This window comes from Rhodnius prolixus, unplaced genomic scaffold, assembly GCF_049639745.1.
Source record: "Rhodnius prolixus isolate KJV_2025 unplaced genomic scaffold, Rpr scaffold_9, whole genome shotgun sequence".
NCBI lineage: Eukaryota > Metazoa > Arthropoda > Insecta > Hemiptera > Reduviidae > Rhodnius > Rhodnius prolixus.
The window spans coordinates 1,651,532-1,667,416 of NW_027411604.1; the positions used below are offsets into that span (position 1 = coordinate 1,651,532).

The 15,885-nt window shown below is 34.2% G+C and overlaps 2 protein-coding genes across 15 annotated transcripts; both read left to right on the plus strand.

Annotated features, from left to right (window-relative positions):
• LOC141454365 (uncharacterized) lies at positions 1-12,294 on the plus strand. 14 transcript variants are annotated; one of them, XM_074128495.1, is made up of 11 exons: positions 1-139; positions 231-325; positions 1,865-1,968; positions 2,448-2,671; positions 3,705-3,806; positions 4,588-4,742; positions 4,841-4,999; positions 6,373-6,450; positions 6,996-7,135; positions 11,159-11,423; positions 11,926-12,294. In XM_074128495.1, exons 4-11 carry the CDS (start codon positions 2,485-2,487, stop codon positions 12,064-12,066), a joined length of 1,227 nt encoding a protein of 408 aa, XP_073984596.1. In that variant the 5' UTR covers positions 1-139; positions 231-325; positions 1,865-1,968; positions 2,448-2,484; the 3' UTR covers positions 12,067-12,294. The 14 variants fall into 14 exon arrangements, with proteins under 14 accessions (XP_073984596.1, XP_073984589.1, XP_073984595.1 ...); XM_074128488.1 differs by having other exon boundaries at positions 1,865-1,943; positions 2,439-2,671; XM_074128494.1 differs by having other exon boundaries at positions 1,865-1,943; positions 2,453-2,671.
• An 876-nt stretch (positions 12,295-13,170) lies between these two features.
• On the plus strand, positions 13,171-13,992 carry LOC141454431 (uncharacterized). The gene has a single exon (XM_074128654.1). It carries the CDS (start codon positions 13,171-13,173, stop codon positions 13,990-13,992), a length of 822 nt encoding a protein of 273 aa, XP_073984755.1.
• The last annotated feature ends 1,893 nt before the right edge of the window (positions 13,993-15,885 follow it).

The following is a 15,885-nucleotide window of genomic DNA, read 5'->3' on the forward strand; positions in this document are numbered from 1 at the left end:
CCCAATATATTATATTGAAAATTTTATTTAACATTGATTTTGGGGAAATTTTACCATTTTATTCAAAGGAAATTTCTTGTATCGACTGCTTTTGAAATCAAGTACTTCTACCTTTTTTTTTATTGCCTCAATGTGTTTTGTAAGTTTAATTTTCTTATATCTCAAGACTTCTGATTCATTTTATTTCATGGCAATAAGTTTTCTGAGTTACGCTTTTTAATCCATTATAGGTGAATTTCTGAAGTCCCTTATGTAGTTAATATTATCGAAGTGTAAAGATTTTCATGCGAGAAGTTCTTTGAATGTAGCATAAACAAAAAAAAAGGTAAGCATATTATTGTATTAACATTGAGTTTTTAATTTTTGACGGTAGAATACCAAAATTAGTAAATCTGCTTGAGCATAAAAACTGGTAAAGACTATCAACTTGCCTAAAATTCATTCGATTTATTGATCGTGAAATTTTTCTTAATAATGTAAATCCAGATCTTACTTTTAACTTTAACAGAATGGCTTTTGTCAGTTTTACTTTAAATTTTTAGGTAAATTGCTTTAGAGATAGAATTTCAAAGCATCCTTTTCTCATAGCAGTGAGATTATAAATACGTACGTGTATATTTTCATAGTAAATTTAAATAATTTGTGGTACAGTTTGCTGCACGAAAAAGAATTATAGTTTGCTACCTATCAAGGTAGACTCAGTAAATTGTCCAAGGGTTAGGAAGGTCCCTAAGAACGTGGCCGGTATGTTATCATTCTACCGGGCGAAGTTACACCCTTCTTTTCTTAAACAGTCTAGTTTAATAGAACACAAACGTAGAAAGAACTGATGGGTGAACGTATTATCCTATTAAGTGCACGTGATTTTGCACATAGTCGTCGTTTTCATTAACTGAAAGGAAATTTATCCGATAGAGAATCAGTTTATGGCAGCGGTTTCTTGGCAAAATTTCCCCAATAGTTTCCTTCTTTTTGACATTTTGACTCAGAATACATATTAAAACTGTCCGGTAGGACAGTTGTATAAGGGTTGATCGTCAAAAAGCGTAACGGTGAAAAAACACCCAACTTTGATATCAGTTTGTATCGGTCGAGGTCACTTTCATTATTACCAGAAAGCCTGATGTCATTTCGCCTGTTAAACTACTGAAAGGAAGCCAAAGTACTTCTGCTTTCCTATGTATTGCTCTCAACACTCCAAAACCGATGCTATTATTTTTACACACCTTCCACAGGATCGGCAGATGTCCGATTTCTCGCCAGCAGCTTGTCGTTGAGGCCTACCTAGCTTTTGCCCTCTCCTTGGAAGCAAAATATTAAAAGAAAAGTATTAAAGTTTTCCTCCCTTTGCTACTCGGTTTTCTCGTCATATTGTCAACAATGTCTTGGAATCTAATGTGGATTTAATTCCAGACTTTTGGAACCCCTTACTGTGACTTTACACTTGCATTTAAGACTTGGCTCCTTTTAGCGGATGGCCAATAGCATATTTCTATCAAATTTCCGAAAAAGTCTGTGAAATGGGAGGACCTCGTTATTTCCTGTCGAGAGATAACTTTCAAAATTTGATGCGATTGTAATACTTCAACTTACATGTGTGCATACATTAAAAATATATACAATTCTGAAAAGTTATTTTAAATTTTGATTGTCGCATGACCCGTTTCACAGGACAATCACATCATATGATTCATAAAGTTTATCATATTGATCACATGATCAATTTGAACTTAAGGTTAACGTTTCACACACAATTTAATAACGAAGCGTTACACTTTTTTCTTTTTAGAAAGAACTGTAGAATAATTGCTTACTTGTTTTTATTATGTTCTATTTATTGTTTTTAATAAATGTCTGATTGTAGTAAAAGTTATAGAAACAAAGCTGATTCTGATGGAAATCTCTAAGAATGGTATAAAATCAAAAGCGAAAATGGTTGTTAGGTATTACTGTTTTATTCTTTGTTTGGTAATTGATTTAATAATAAATTCTTTAGAATGGTATTAATCATTTCGCCTTTGTTTTGTAAATAATCAATGGTTCATTAGTTTTCCTTAGTTACTTTTTCTTGTATCACATATTTAGGGTAGTGTTATAATTTCTAATTGAAATCAATATTTGAAAAAAGTACATCCAGAAGTTGAAATACACTTTATTCAGTAGCAAAGTTTTACACTTGTAAAGGTATTTTTATAATCTTTTAAAATGTACAGGGTTAGTCGAAAATGAAACAAAATTCGTTCGATTTAAAAAGTTTTCGATTATAAGCTGATTAGTTTACCAATATACGTGCTCCGAATCGGTTTATTTTTTAATTTAAATTTAAATTTGTATTGGAACATTAACATCTGAAAATATTACTAACCGGGGTTAATGAAGTTTAACTTCTATTTATTTCTTGTATTCTTTGCTTTGTTAAAATTATGTTATTCATTGAGTGATTTCAGAGCAGTATTTCGTAAACAAAAAAAACGTCGATCACCGATGAATTCATCCCACAAATTGGCGATGGGTGTAAATAAATCATTGGATACATTGTGTGCTAAGAAAACAGTGAATAATTCAAGCTCTAAGGAACTTATATTAAAGAATGACAGAGTGAAAGTAAATCGTATAATAAAAAGATTCAACGCTAACCGAGAATCGATATCGGCCGATAATATACAAAAAGGTAAAGATTATTTTTTTATTAGTTTAGGTAAATAGTGATTTACCCGCACGGCAGTTAATTGGCTTTCAAGCCCTGTAACTTAAAACTTTCGTATCATTGAATTTTGTCGAATAATTTTTTTTTTTTTTTTGAGTGAATTTGCATAAACGATAGTTGCGGTGAGCGGAACCTATACTCTGGTAATTGGCCAGTCACTTCCCGAGGAAAGAGGGAGGTCGGTCAACCTGTCCTTAATTATGACTAATTCGAGATTTCTTGGTTTGCATAGATGCAGATAGTAAATTTAAGTTCATTGGTGGGTGGGATAATGGACACCTTTGTCTGAATCAAAAAATGCTTGTGATACTAGTTAAGTCATGCTTTATTGCTGGTAATATAATCTCTTAACAGAAAAACGTCTGAGAACTTCGTTTGTTATTTACGAAAATGAACAGATACCAAATAATCAGTTTCGCAGCATCAGTCTCAAGGATCTCATTAATAATTAATTAATAGATTTGATAGTTTTTGTATTTAATCTACAGCTCTGATGGACAAGATTTTCTTTAACGAGGTAACACTATCCAGAGGCCATAAGTGCTCTAAAAAGGCCTTAGATGCCGCCAGAGACTCAGATAACGCGCCTTGACTAAAAAATTAAATAAAAAATCTGCAAATATGGCAGGTGCAGTTCAGTTTTATAAACTCTCGTATTAATTATTATTATTATTATTGGGATACCCCAAGCGTGGAACCTGAGCTTTCATTGCGCTTCTTCTGGCAGGAATCATGGCTTTGAACTAAGTAGTCTTAGGAGAACGTAAAAGAAGTCTCAGTAGTAAAAAAAAGAAGGTTTTTATAGAATTCGCTTTTCTGTAGCATATCCGATTAAGGAACGATAATTAAAACTGTCCGGAAGAACAGTTGTATAAGGGTTTTAAAATCTATTATCGTTCCTTAATTACTTGTATTTTTCATCGAACTTACTAAAATATTCTGAAGGTGCCAAGCAGAGATTTATTATTACTATTTACTCTCTAAACACATTTTTCAGGGCGAAAGATTGACACAGAAAGATTAATTTCAATATTCAATGAAAATGAAAAATTGAAAAAGAAAATTAAAAATCAGAACCGTCAATTGGAAGATTTAAAACGTAAGTTTATCTAATTTTTATGAACGAATGCATAAGTTCACTTTGGGACTATCCTGAGAGACTCCCTTATCTGTTGTCCAGGTTAACAACGAAGATTGCTTCCATTTTGTCTTCTTTTCTCATTCATTCTTCCTTATTCTTGTATTTATTATAAAACATTTATAAATATTTTATTTATAAATAGATTTTACCTCGTAAAATAAGGTTCTCATAAGTATCGTGAACGTTTCTTGTTCTCAAACCTATTTATATTGCCAAAGTCTGTATTGATGCTGATTATCATTGCTATCACTAATTCCATGAACCTAATTGGAGAATAGGGCAAGATGTCAAAACTAAAAACCAGCATTTGATTTTGTTCTTATTGATTAAAAAATTGGATTCTTTTCGTTTTTTCGAAGTCATGTAGTAAAGACTCAACTGCTGGTTTTAGTTTTGACATCCTAGAAACTTGTCCTATTCGCTATTCGCCAATCGGATCATCTAGTTCCTGTTTTTATCCCTATCTTCGTAATAACTCCCTCGAAATTATTTCCTAGCTTTTCATTCCTTCCACTTTCTACAATTTAGAATGCTATCGCTCTGCTTGGATTGTCGTGCCATCTAGGTTTATTTTTTATTTACATACATAAATAATCGTAATTGGAGAGCAGTTACAGGATATTTTCTGTTAGGAAAATCTCTCTTTTTATAGGAGTTTACTGATTTTGTATCTGCAATTTCTGACGTACGAGATCAATATTTTCACATTTCTGTAACTTCTTTTTTTTTTTTTCTTTAGGCCAATTAAATTCTGAAAGATCCGTTTATGAAGATAAAATAGAATATTTGAATTCAATATCAGATAATGGTTCGCCAAAAGTATTGAAAACTAGTAGCATTTCAGTTGGCGTACAATGTTTCAGCGAATTAGATGTAGATTTCTTTCCGATTGAGGTATAGATTTTATGTTTATTTTTCTTGAGATTGTATTGTATAATTTGTTTATTATTTATTTTATTTAAACTTTTAAAATTTATTGCTTGCCAATACAGTCCGATCAAGGAACATCTCTGGATGTTGAAGAACTACATCGACAGTTATACAAACAGACGTTGGTGACTAGATGTGTTTGCTCCAAATATATTAAACTAAAAGCAATTAAAGATAATTTGGTGGAGAAAATGATAAGAGTTGATAATTTTTATAAACTGGTATAAAAATATTTTTACATTTTGAGTCTCTCTCTCTCTCTCTCTCTCTCTCTCTCTGTGTGTGTGTGTGTGTGTGTGTGTGTGTGTGTGTGTGTGTGTGTGTGTGTGTGTGTGTGTGTGTGTGTGTGTGATAAAAATGGTCTTCTTGGAAAAAAAACTCTGTTGTATGCAGGTAGGTTTGTGAACAAAAAGAAAAAGTAAATGTAAGAAACGGAAAACTTTTGCATATCCCCAAGGAATTCAATAGAAATCGCTCAACAACCGACGATTTAAAACATCTTTTGTGGAAAATTCGATTATGTGCTCTAGTTTAAAGTTTCTTCAATGGAACATATGGACGAACCTATCATCTCTTTTTATAATGTTCACGAAGTTTGTCGATTGAAGAGGGAAATGAATCCACTATGGCCTAAAATATCTACTGTGGCACCATTAAGCATAATTTTTAATCATAGAATGTAGAAATCTATAACTTTATAATTTGCTTTATGTATATGTAATAATGATAAGCTAGTAGCTAATTGGTTGTTGGACGTAAAGCTCTGCCTAAAAAAATAGGTGATTATTTTACTTTAATGAGGGGAAGCTCTTGTGGCTGCGGTGCCGTGGGGCTTGGGTCCCATACCGCTTTTCAAAATCTAATCTAATCTACTTTAATAATAGCTAGAGTTTGCCTGAGGGTATTCGCTATCCCCATGTTGTTGACACAAAAGTATATGTCTTATTAAGTAGGTTGGAAACCCGCAAGGACGTCAAGAATCCCAAAGGACTAGAGCGCTCTCACTTACGGGAAAAACCAAAATTAACTGAGTGAGAATAAGATTCCATGTCTAGTGTTAATTTTCTGAAAGGTTTCTTTTATTTTTTCCCAGTTTTCTTAAAAAATCACTTCAGCTGATTCCTTTAAAAATCTTATATTAACTGGATTCTAATATTAAGGGATTTCTATGTTTGACACGTTCTTCCAGGAAAATTCTAGAGCGGATACGCCAAAGGGGTAAGCTTCCTTCCAAAATGCTGAATTATATGGCATCGCTACAGTTTTGAATATACTATAACTTGCGACTTTTCATGTGTTTTAAATTTATTTGAAAATTTTTCTTACGATTTTCTTTAAATTTTTTATTCTTTTAAAATTAATTAAGTTTTACTACTTTACAATTTTTACTTGAATATATTTTTTTTTTCTTAAAATTCATTTTATGCAGTAGAAAGGTTGCGATTAGGCTTCCAACTTGAGTGTTATTTCAAAGTAATATACGGTTCTTCTAACTGATAATGTTAGTAACAATTAAAACATGTTTTGGCATTTAAAGTTCTAATAAATGTTTTTGATTTGAAAAACTTGATAAGGTCGTTTTCTTTTTTTTCAGTTCATATCGGAAACATTGCAGAATTTCGAAGAATGTAGAATTGCTTTTGCTTTAGCTCAAGGAAACTGCTTGGATAAGGTAAGAGCAAGATTAAAGACTTTTTGGAACAAACACAAAAAGTGTATTTTTGGGAAAATATTTATAAATTGTAGATGGTGAGGACTTAAATTGTTTTTAGGACATTTGTCTATGGAACTGTATTTGTCGTACTTTTAGGGCAGTTTTTTTGACAAAGAAATTCCCTAGTTAGTTTAAATATCGTTAGTTTTCTCTCTCTCTTACAAGGGAATTTTATAGTTTTCGATTAGATTTACTGTTGTGAGCTTTTACAGGAAATACGAAAAGCATAAGTACAAAAAGTATGTTTCTATGGGCAGTTGCCAAAGAGGTAACTTGGACTTAAATTACGTATACGTATGTTAGGCTCACCTATCACTTTGGTTTAAAACTTATTTCAGGGGTATTGATTATCTGGGTTCTGGGGAAGCAGTGATGTCTCACGTCTTTTCAATAGAACCATTTTTTTTTTTTTATAATGAACATGTATTATATACTTAATATTATTTTTTTTCTTTTATTATAATATGGTGATCAAGTAGGTTTATTACTTTAAATTTTTGCAGGGCAGTATAGAACATTTATTAGAAAAAAATGCACGCCTTGCTTATAATAATGCAGCAATGCAATTGGAATTGCACAGATTGGAGAAAGAGATCAAACTGGTCAAAAGTTCATCAACTATTAACATTGAAGATGAAGATTTGTGAGTTATATTTACTTTTTGGGCTATTGTTTAAGTACGCTGTACGTTCTGACTGAAGTAAAATCTGCCTACTTCGTCCAGTACATTCTTTAGAAAATATAGTGTATGGAAGTAAAACTTAGGATTCAGGATTAGCGAGGAATCTCTAAAGACTCTAGAATACCCTAGAGATCAATACTTAAAACAACAGTATTAAAACAACCAACTGACAATGTTCATGCTGCAATCGACGAGAAGGTCACAGGCAAAGAAAACACATCCATACACGATATGTATATATAGGTTTCGTGACCGTAAATTGTTAAACTTAGGATTCAGGATTAGCGAGGAATCGGTCAAATAAAAAATAAACTCTTCTTCTTGCCAACGTTTCGACAAATATATTGTCCTCTTCAGGGCGTGGCTATGCGGGTTGGGTGAGTTACAGAAACTGCGCATAGCCACGCCCTGAAGAGGACAATATATTTGTCGAAACGTTGGCAAGAAGAAGAATTTGTTTTTTTATTTGACCGATACCTCGCCAATCTTGAATACTAAGTTTAACAATTTACGGTCACGAAACCTATATATACATATCGTGTATGGATGTGTTTACTTTGCCTGTGACCTTCTCGTCGATTGCAGCATGAACATTGTCAGTAGGTTGTTTTAAGTATTGATCTCTAGGGTATTCTAGAGTCTTTAGAGGAAGTTCGTATCTATAACTGTTGGGTTTAGCAAAACCGTTTTAGAACAACTCCAGCTCATCACTGTACCCACTGTACCTACCACTACAGTGCCAGTAGTTTTCTATTTCTTTACTTGTGCCTTTGTAAAGAAATAGATTCCTTTAATCAGCAACAATAGATCCATCAGATTGTAGTAGATGTAGCTTTGAGGATTGGTAATCTAAAAGATTTGGAGCAGCGCATTGCCAACTTTTCTTATCCCGTGGCTCAACGAAGCTCTTGCTAGAATTTCATGATACTTCAAAAGAATACGTATATTGAAAATTTGTATAGGTCCACAATGCTCGATAAAATCGTTCGATTTATTGACCTATATTTATTGTCATAACCAGTTTAAGACTTTTATCATTCGGAAGGCGTGTGACCATTTTAGAAAGAATAGTTATAAATACAAACAGTAAGCCATTAACCAAAATTAATACTTCATTGATATAATTTAAGTAATTTTACTGCATTAACTTTTCCTTCACATTTTTTAGAATTTATTAGATGTCACAGACCCTTATGCTGGCCATTTTCGTCTACAAAATATTTACTCAAGTAGCACACCATTTAACTTAGATTGACTGTAATATCTATTTATCTATAATAATCAAACTATTAATCACAGGTGAAAAAGAAAACGTTATAAAAAATATAAAAAAAATAAGAGGCTAAAAAATTCATAAACTTTTTTTACATCAATGATTTTATGCATTTATTTTTATTTTTAAATAAAAATCATTGGTTTAAGTTCATTCTTCGATTAAAGTAATTGTTATTTTATGTTGTAGTCAAACGTTTGTAATAATAAGTAATAAATAATCTGGCTTTATCGCAAATAATATAGTTTTCTTCAATTACATTCTCAATCTAGGTGTTCTTCCCACAATGTTATATATATGTAATATAAAATAAAGAAAATAAAGATATGCATATTTTTAGGACAGCTAATTATTCCAGTATTTTACCATAAGTAAAATTAGGGGGACTAAATTAAATTACAATTGAGAAATGAGTAAATATTGTTGAATAATCTACTTGTTATTAAATGTATGTTATTTGTGCTCACGAATATTTCGGTAAGACGAATTTAAGACTGAAATATTGTTTTGAATCTTCCGTGATTGAAATTTAAAAAGTGGCCGACTCTAACTTTGTTTTTTTCTACTTTAACATGCATGTATATGTGACTACTCAGAATAATTCATCACTCATTTTATCATAATTATAATAAAAAAATATTATGAATGAACTGGCCAGCATAAGGGTCTGTGACATCTAATAAATTCTAAAAAATGTGAAGGAAAAGTTAATGCAGTAAAATTACTTAAATTATATCAATGAAGTATTAATGAAATGTTGGGAACTGCTGATTTGTGTACCTTTTGGCGTTTAATCAACCCTTATACTTAACTTTTAAAACTGTAAGTTTTTGTTAAGGAGATTTTTGTACCTTTTGGATAGATTTTCCTTTTTGTCTATTTGCAAAGTTACGTCTGCTTTACAGATTTTTTAAAATTTGGAATAAGCTATTCTATCATTATAACCTGATAAGGTGTTAAATCGGAACCGTAACTACCACTGGAGAGATCTTTTTAAAGAATGATTATAGTTGCGGTCCCCAAACCATCCTCAATAACCATTTTTTTGAGAAAGCGTTTTGAATAAAATAGGAAGGTATTTGTACGTAAATAGCAAAATTAAACTGCGATTTCAGTACTTCCTTTTAAGAGGAGCAAGAAAAAAAACTGCGATTACAGTACTTCTCCCTAAAAGGCAAAGATTTTGAATCGAACGACAATTCATTGATGTAAATCGGTTCACTCATTGATAATTTTAACGATTGCAGTACTTCCTCTTAGTAGGTGTAAGAGCATGATGGCACTTCACAGCCACGTAGAGGAGCTTTAACCACTTTATTTGAGCTAAATTTTATCAAAATCGGACTAAGCTTTGTAGAAATATTGGTAATAATAGTTTTAGAAAGGGCCTTATTTGGGTGGGGCGAACTCCCCTCCTTATGAGGCATAGCGTCGAGACTTTTAAAGTACAAATCTGTACAAAATTTCGATTCGAATGACACTTCATTCATGAAAATCGGTTCACGTGTCGATAATTTGAAACGATTGCTATACTTCCCCTTAACAAGTGTAAGAGCAGATCGTCGCTTTATTGTTAGGTAGGGGAGCCCTAACCCTATCATCCTACCAAATTTTATCAAAATCGGGCCAAGATTTACAGAGTAATTAGTAATAATAATTTTGGAGGGGGCCTTACATAAAGGGGGCTAACTCCTCTCCCATTCGATGTACAGGGCCGAGACCCCCAAAAGGCACATCTACATAAAATTCCGAATCGAATGACACCTCATTCATGAAAATCGGTTCACGCGTTTAGGCGCTACGTTGTTTACAAAAAAGGTAACAAGAAGAAGAAGAAGAACAACAACAAGAACAAGAACAAGAACATTTTTTGAAAAAGCCGTTTTTGCTCATTTTCGGCAACTTTTTTCTCGAAACCTATTAGATCTGGGTTGTTGCAAAAAAATTACAGTTATAAAGGAGGATTTGCCCTATATTATAAAGAAAATTTGGGAATTTTATCTTTTATAGAAAAATAGAAAAAAATTGTCAAAGTTGGGTGTTTTTCAACGTTACACTTTTTCGTGCAGTTTTTGATGGTCAACCCTTATACAACTGTCCTACCGGACAGTTTTAATATTATAAACGACCAAATTAACTTGTACTTGGATATGCTTTTTTTAAAGTCATTCCGTACCACGCACACCCTAGTCATGGTAGAGCAAACCTCACAAAAAAATATACTATATACTAGCAAGTTCCATTTTCTTTTCTGTTTTTTAGATATTTTTTTAATGATTTAACTCACATATTCATCCATTATAATTCAGTGTTTTCTGCTTAAATACCCTCTGAAGTAAAATGTAACTGTAACTTTTAAATGTTTCAAAGTTTTATCAATTGAATTTATGTTTTAACTAATACTAGGTTTCATTTCTAGAAAAAACTATAGAATAATTGCTTACTTGTTACCATTTAACCACCCTCACTCGGTCAGCAAGTGTAGTCCGAGACGAAATAGTCAAGGTGAATTCTCTACACCAACTTATTAGTCTACTCTGATGATATATAAAAGTCTGAAACCTGTCAGGGGTACAATAAACATGCGTCAATTCTTTAGACCTTTCACACCATAATTTTGTAAAAAACAAAAAAATAAAATAATTTTTTGCCTGATATATTGAATAACTTGTTTGATAACTATGCAATTTATTTCGTATTTATGATTTTAGCAATATTATAAAAGCAGTTAAAGCAAGAAGTAATGAATATTCTGTAGAAAGACGTCCGTCAATTTCTATTTGCAGTAATCTGACAAACAATAATTCAATAAGAACGGACCTAACTATGTCCAGTTCGGTCATGTCTTTACCACATCAACAGATCAGCGTCTGCGGTACAGTGATCTCCGTGCCAGTATCAGTGGTCATCAATGGCAAAGTAATATATAGAATGACGCCCATGTTTGAAACGGTGACCAATCTTACGGAATCACAGGTAAGAAATCTTTAGTTTTGTTTTTTTTTTAAATTAAGTGTAGTGTACGAAATTTGGTATCTTTTCTGGCCTTTTATCTATTCAAAAATATACATACAGAGTGAGTTAGATAGAGTGGAGATGAGTTTTGAGCTGACAGTTTTGGATAAAGGAGTGTACAGGAATTATGGACGATATTTTAAAGTGCGAGGTTGGGAGTATGTAGTTTGCCGTGGAAAGTCTGAGGAATTTGTTCTGTGTTGTCTGAAGTTTCTTGATATTACTACCGAGTCTTGTAACCTACTACCTACGACAAAAAAAATCATTTGCCTAGCCGAAAACTATCTGCCTAAAGTAACAACTTCGTCTGTGATGTGCACTACCTTCAAATCAATTATCGATGATTATGTCGATTCTATGATCCACTTACTATAGCAAACAAGTACGACTAATTGCATCGTACAGTACATTTATTGCATCTCTTACTTTTATTATTTTAACGTGTTTTACATTTCTCTTTTAGCAACCAGTTTCTATAAATTGCGATCGTAGTTTTCATAAAATTGTGGAATATAAGCCAGAATTGGTAGTAACACCTACAGAAACCATCAGGCAAGAAACTAGTCAGTCAGATGTTATTAACAAAGTTAATTGTGCCAAATAAATAAAGAGTATGTAGAGAGGATGTAAAGTAAAATGTTTTGTTGTAATACATTATTTATCAGTAGCATGATAAATATGATATTACGTGATAAATGTGAAAACTATTGAAGAGAAATCGCATCATTCTTTGACTAACTGCAGTTGTGAAGACAGGAAACTGTCTTCACAATAATTATAAGACAGTTATACATTTGTTATAGACAATGGAATATAAATATTTAAAAACGAATGATTATTTTATTTTAATTGTATAAGAACTCCTAATTAGTATTAAATAAATTATTAATTACAGTGTAATTTGCAATCAATTCAATGCAAGATGTTGAAATAGTTATTTTCGTTTATTATAAGCCGCTTGTAGTGAGCGCTAACAATGATGTCGTTTAGCCCCCAGAGGAATCCGTAAATAGTACTAAGGCACATCGATAGTTAACAGCTATCGATGTCGACCACCTTCCTCTTTGGTGGGGCACAGGAGATAACCAGGGGAGGTTTTTTGAGAGAGGCTCTTGTTTTTTTGGTGGATATACAAAAATACGTTAAGGTCGCAACCGGTGTTGTCAATTGTAATTTAGAGTTCATACTTAGTTTAGTTATTTGTATTTAGCTTTGTTTATTTGTATTTAGTTTATGTTATTTAGCTTTGTATTTTATACTATAAAAACCTAGCTTAATAAATATTTTGTATATTTCAATGAGTTCGTTACCCAGTTATCACTCAATGCTCCAACAGTGGTGACCCCGACGTGATTAATACTAATTAGTTTTTTTATTTGTAGTTTACGGTGATTTGTTTTAATAATTAAAGTTTAATATAAGTAAATTGTTGTAATTATAAACTAGGCGGTAGTACATCATTCACATTTTATGCCCGGATGTACCAATTAGTTAAAGTATCAGTTTATGTTTTTCGAATCTAATCATTTCATTTCTTCTTGAGATTCTATTCATTTTTTTCTTTGATTTTTAGTGTTTGTTTTTATATTATATCAAACAAATAGTTTACTTCTCTTTCTCAATTTTAGTTATAGAACATTATTTAGTTTTAAGCTTTCAACATTTCGCTTTTCTTTGTAGTTTTTAGCGTTTACGTAGTGGTAATATTATGGAAGGTCTTACTCTAAAGACAGAAGAAGGTGGTACTGCAAAGATGGAGGAAGCGGATAACCAGCAATTAGAAGTGGCAGCTTATTCTCCTGTACTCAGAATTCCGTCTTTTCACAAAACGGACCCCGAATTGTGGTTTCACCAGGTCGAGTCTGTATTTAAAAAGAATAATATCACTTCTAGCGCATCCAAGTTTCACACTATTGTACCCGCGCTGGAGTTTGACGTTCTTCAGCAGGCAAGTGATATTGTTAAGAAACCTCTTTCTACCACCCCTTACGAAGATCTTAAGGCACGGCTAGTTATCGCCTATACAGAATCGGAACATAGGAGGCTACAGAAACTTCTGGAAGGTCGGCAATTAGGAGATGAAAAGCCTTCTCACCTATTGAGACGAATGAGACAATTGGCAGGTGCAACTATAGCGGATGAAATGTTGAAAACTCTTTGGATGAGGTCGCTTCCGAGTAGCATGCAAGCTTCACTCATATCCACCGGACATACCAACTTGGAAAAACTGGCAGAGGTGGCCGACCGAATTCAAGAGGTTCATCACCCAGCAGAAGTTTATTCCGTAGCTGCAAATGATGAAATCGGGAACCTTAAAGAGGAGATCCGGCGATTAACGAATGAGATAGCTGAATTGAAGCTCGGAAGACCCAACGATGGACGCACAAGAAAACTGAGCAACTCAAAGGGACGTAACCCCAACAGTCCTGATTGGCTTTGTTTCTACCATTTCAAGTTCAAACAAAACGCAAAAAAGTGCGAGCAACCATGCTCGTGGAAGCGAAGAGATGAAGATCAATCGGGAAAATAAATGAGATGTCGGAAATGGCGTCGTCCGGCATCGAAGAGAGTAGGCGCCGCCTTTACATCAGAGACAAGAGGTCTGGACTGTATTTTTTGATTGATACTGGTGCTGCCGTTTCCGTAGTGCCACCTAGTAGCCTACAGAAACGGAACCCCTGTGATTTTAATTTGTATGCCGCAAATGGAAGCACAATAAAGACATATGGTGAACGAACAGGCACTTTGGATCTAGGACTAGGGCGCACTTTCAAGTGGAACTTTGTGGTCGCCGACATCCCCAAACCCATTATAGGGGCAGATTTCATGTACACGTACGAGTTATTGGTAGACCTAAACGGTAGGCAGCTCATTGACAAAAAAACAGGACGCACTTCCTTCGGAAAAGTTTTAAGCCAACCCGTTTATGTGATTTCAACACTTCCAGAAAGTCTGAAATATGGAGATATCCTGAGGGATTTCCCAGGGATAATCAGGCCAAATGCGATGACTAGAGAAGTTAAACACCAGGTGCAACATGTTATAGAGACCACCGGACGTCCAGTAAACGCTAAAGCCCGCCGATTGCACCCAGCAAAGTATAAGGCAGTGAAAGAGGAATTCCAACGCATGATGGAGGAGGGGATATGCCGCCCATCTAGGAGTCCATGGGCCAGCCCGTTACACGTGGTAGATAAAAAGGATGGCACCTTACGCCCCTGTGGAGATTATAGGCAACTGAATTCGCAAACCATCCCGGATAGGTATAGTGTACCCAACCTACAAGATTTTCGCAACAATTTACAGGGCAAGAAAGTTTTCTCTACGTTAGATCTGGTTAAAGCATATTTTCAGATTCCCGTAGCGGAAGAAGATATCTGCAAAACGGCCATAATTACGCCATTTGGCCTTTACGAATTCACGCGGATGTGTTTCGGGCTGCGTAATGCTGCCCAAACCTTCCAACGATTTATGGACTCAATACTCAGGGACCTGCCATATTGTTTCGTCTATGTCGACGATATCTTGGTAGCCTCAGGTGATGAAGACGAACACCGCTGCCATCTTCGTGAAATATTTCAAAGATTAGATAACCATGGCGTTACCCTTAACCCTGGTAAATGCAAATTTGGACTCTCAGAAATTGAGTTTTTGGGATATTTGGTAACTAATAGGGGAATTAAACCACTGCCAGGAAGGATTCAAGCAATAGAAGATTTCCCCAAGCCTAAGGACGTACGAGACCTACGTAGATTTCTGGGAATGCTCAACTTTTACAGGCCGTGTATTCCGAGAGCAGCAGCCGTACAAGGACCACTTACACAATTTTTGCATAAGTCGAAGAAAAATGACAAAACCCCGATTGAGTGGACAGTGGAAACCGACAAGGCTTTCAATGAATGTAAGGCAAGTATTGCATCAGCCACCATACTAGGACATCCGAACGCCGATGCTGAACTCTCACTGTCATGTGATGCATCCAACAATTGTATGGGGGCTGTACTTCAGCAAAAGGAAGATCATTGGATACCGCTTGGGTTCTTCTCTAAAGCGCTTTCTGACTCCCAACGCAACTATTCCGTTTACGATAAGGAACTACTGGCGGTCTACTCCGCAGTCCGTTATTTCAGACCCGTGTTGGAAGGCCGTCAATTCTCAATACTTACTGATCATAAGCCGTTAATATATGCAATGAGGCAGAAAGCTAGCTCCGCTTCGCCCCTAAGGATTCGCTGGTTGAACTTCATTAGCCAATTCTCTAGTGACCTTAGATATGTGGAAGGGGAGGAAAATCAAGTGGCAGATGCATTATCGCGAGTTGAGGAGATCGACCTAACTAATGATCTAGAAGGACTTGCTGAGGCGCAAAGGAATGACCCGGAACTGAAACCTCTGAAGGAACAGGAGAACCTTCAGTGGCAGT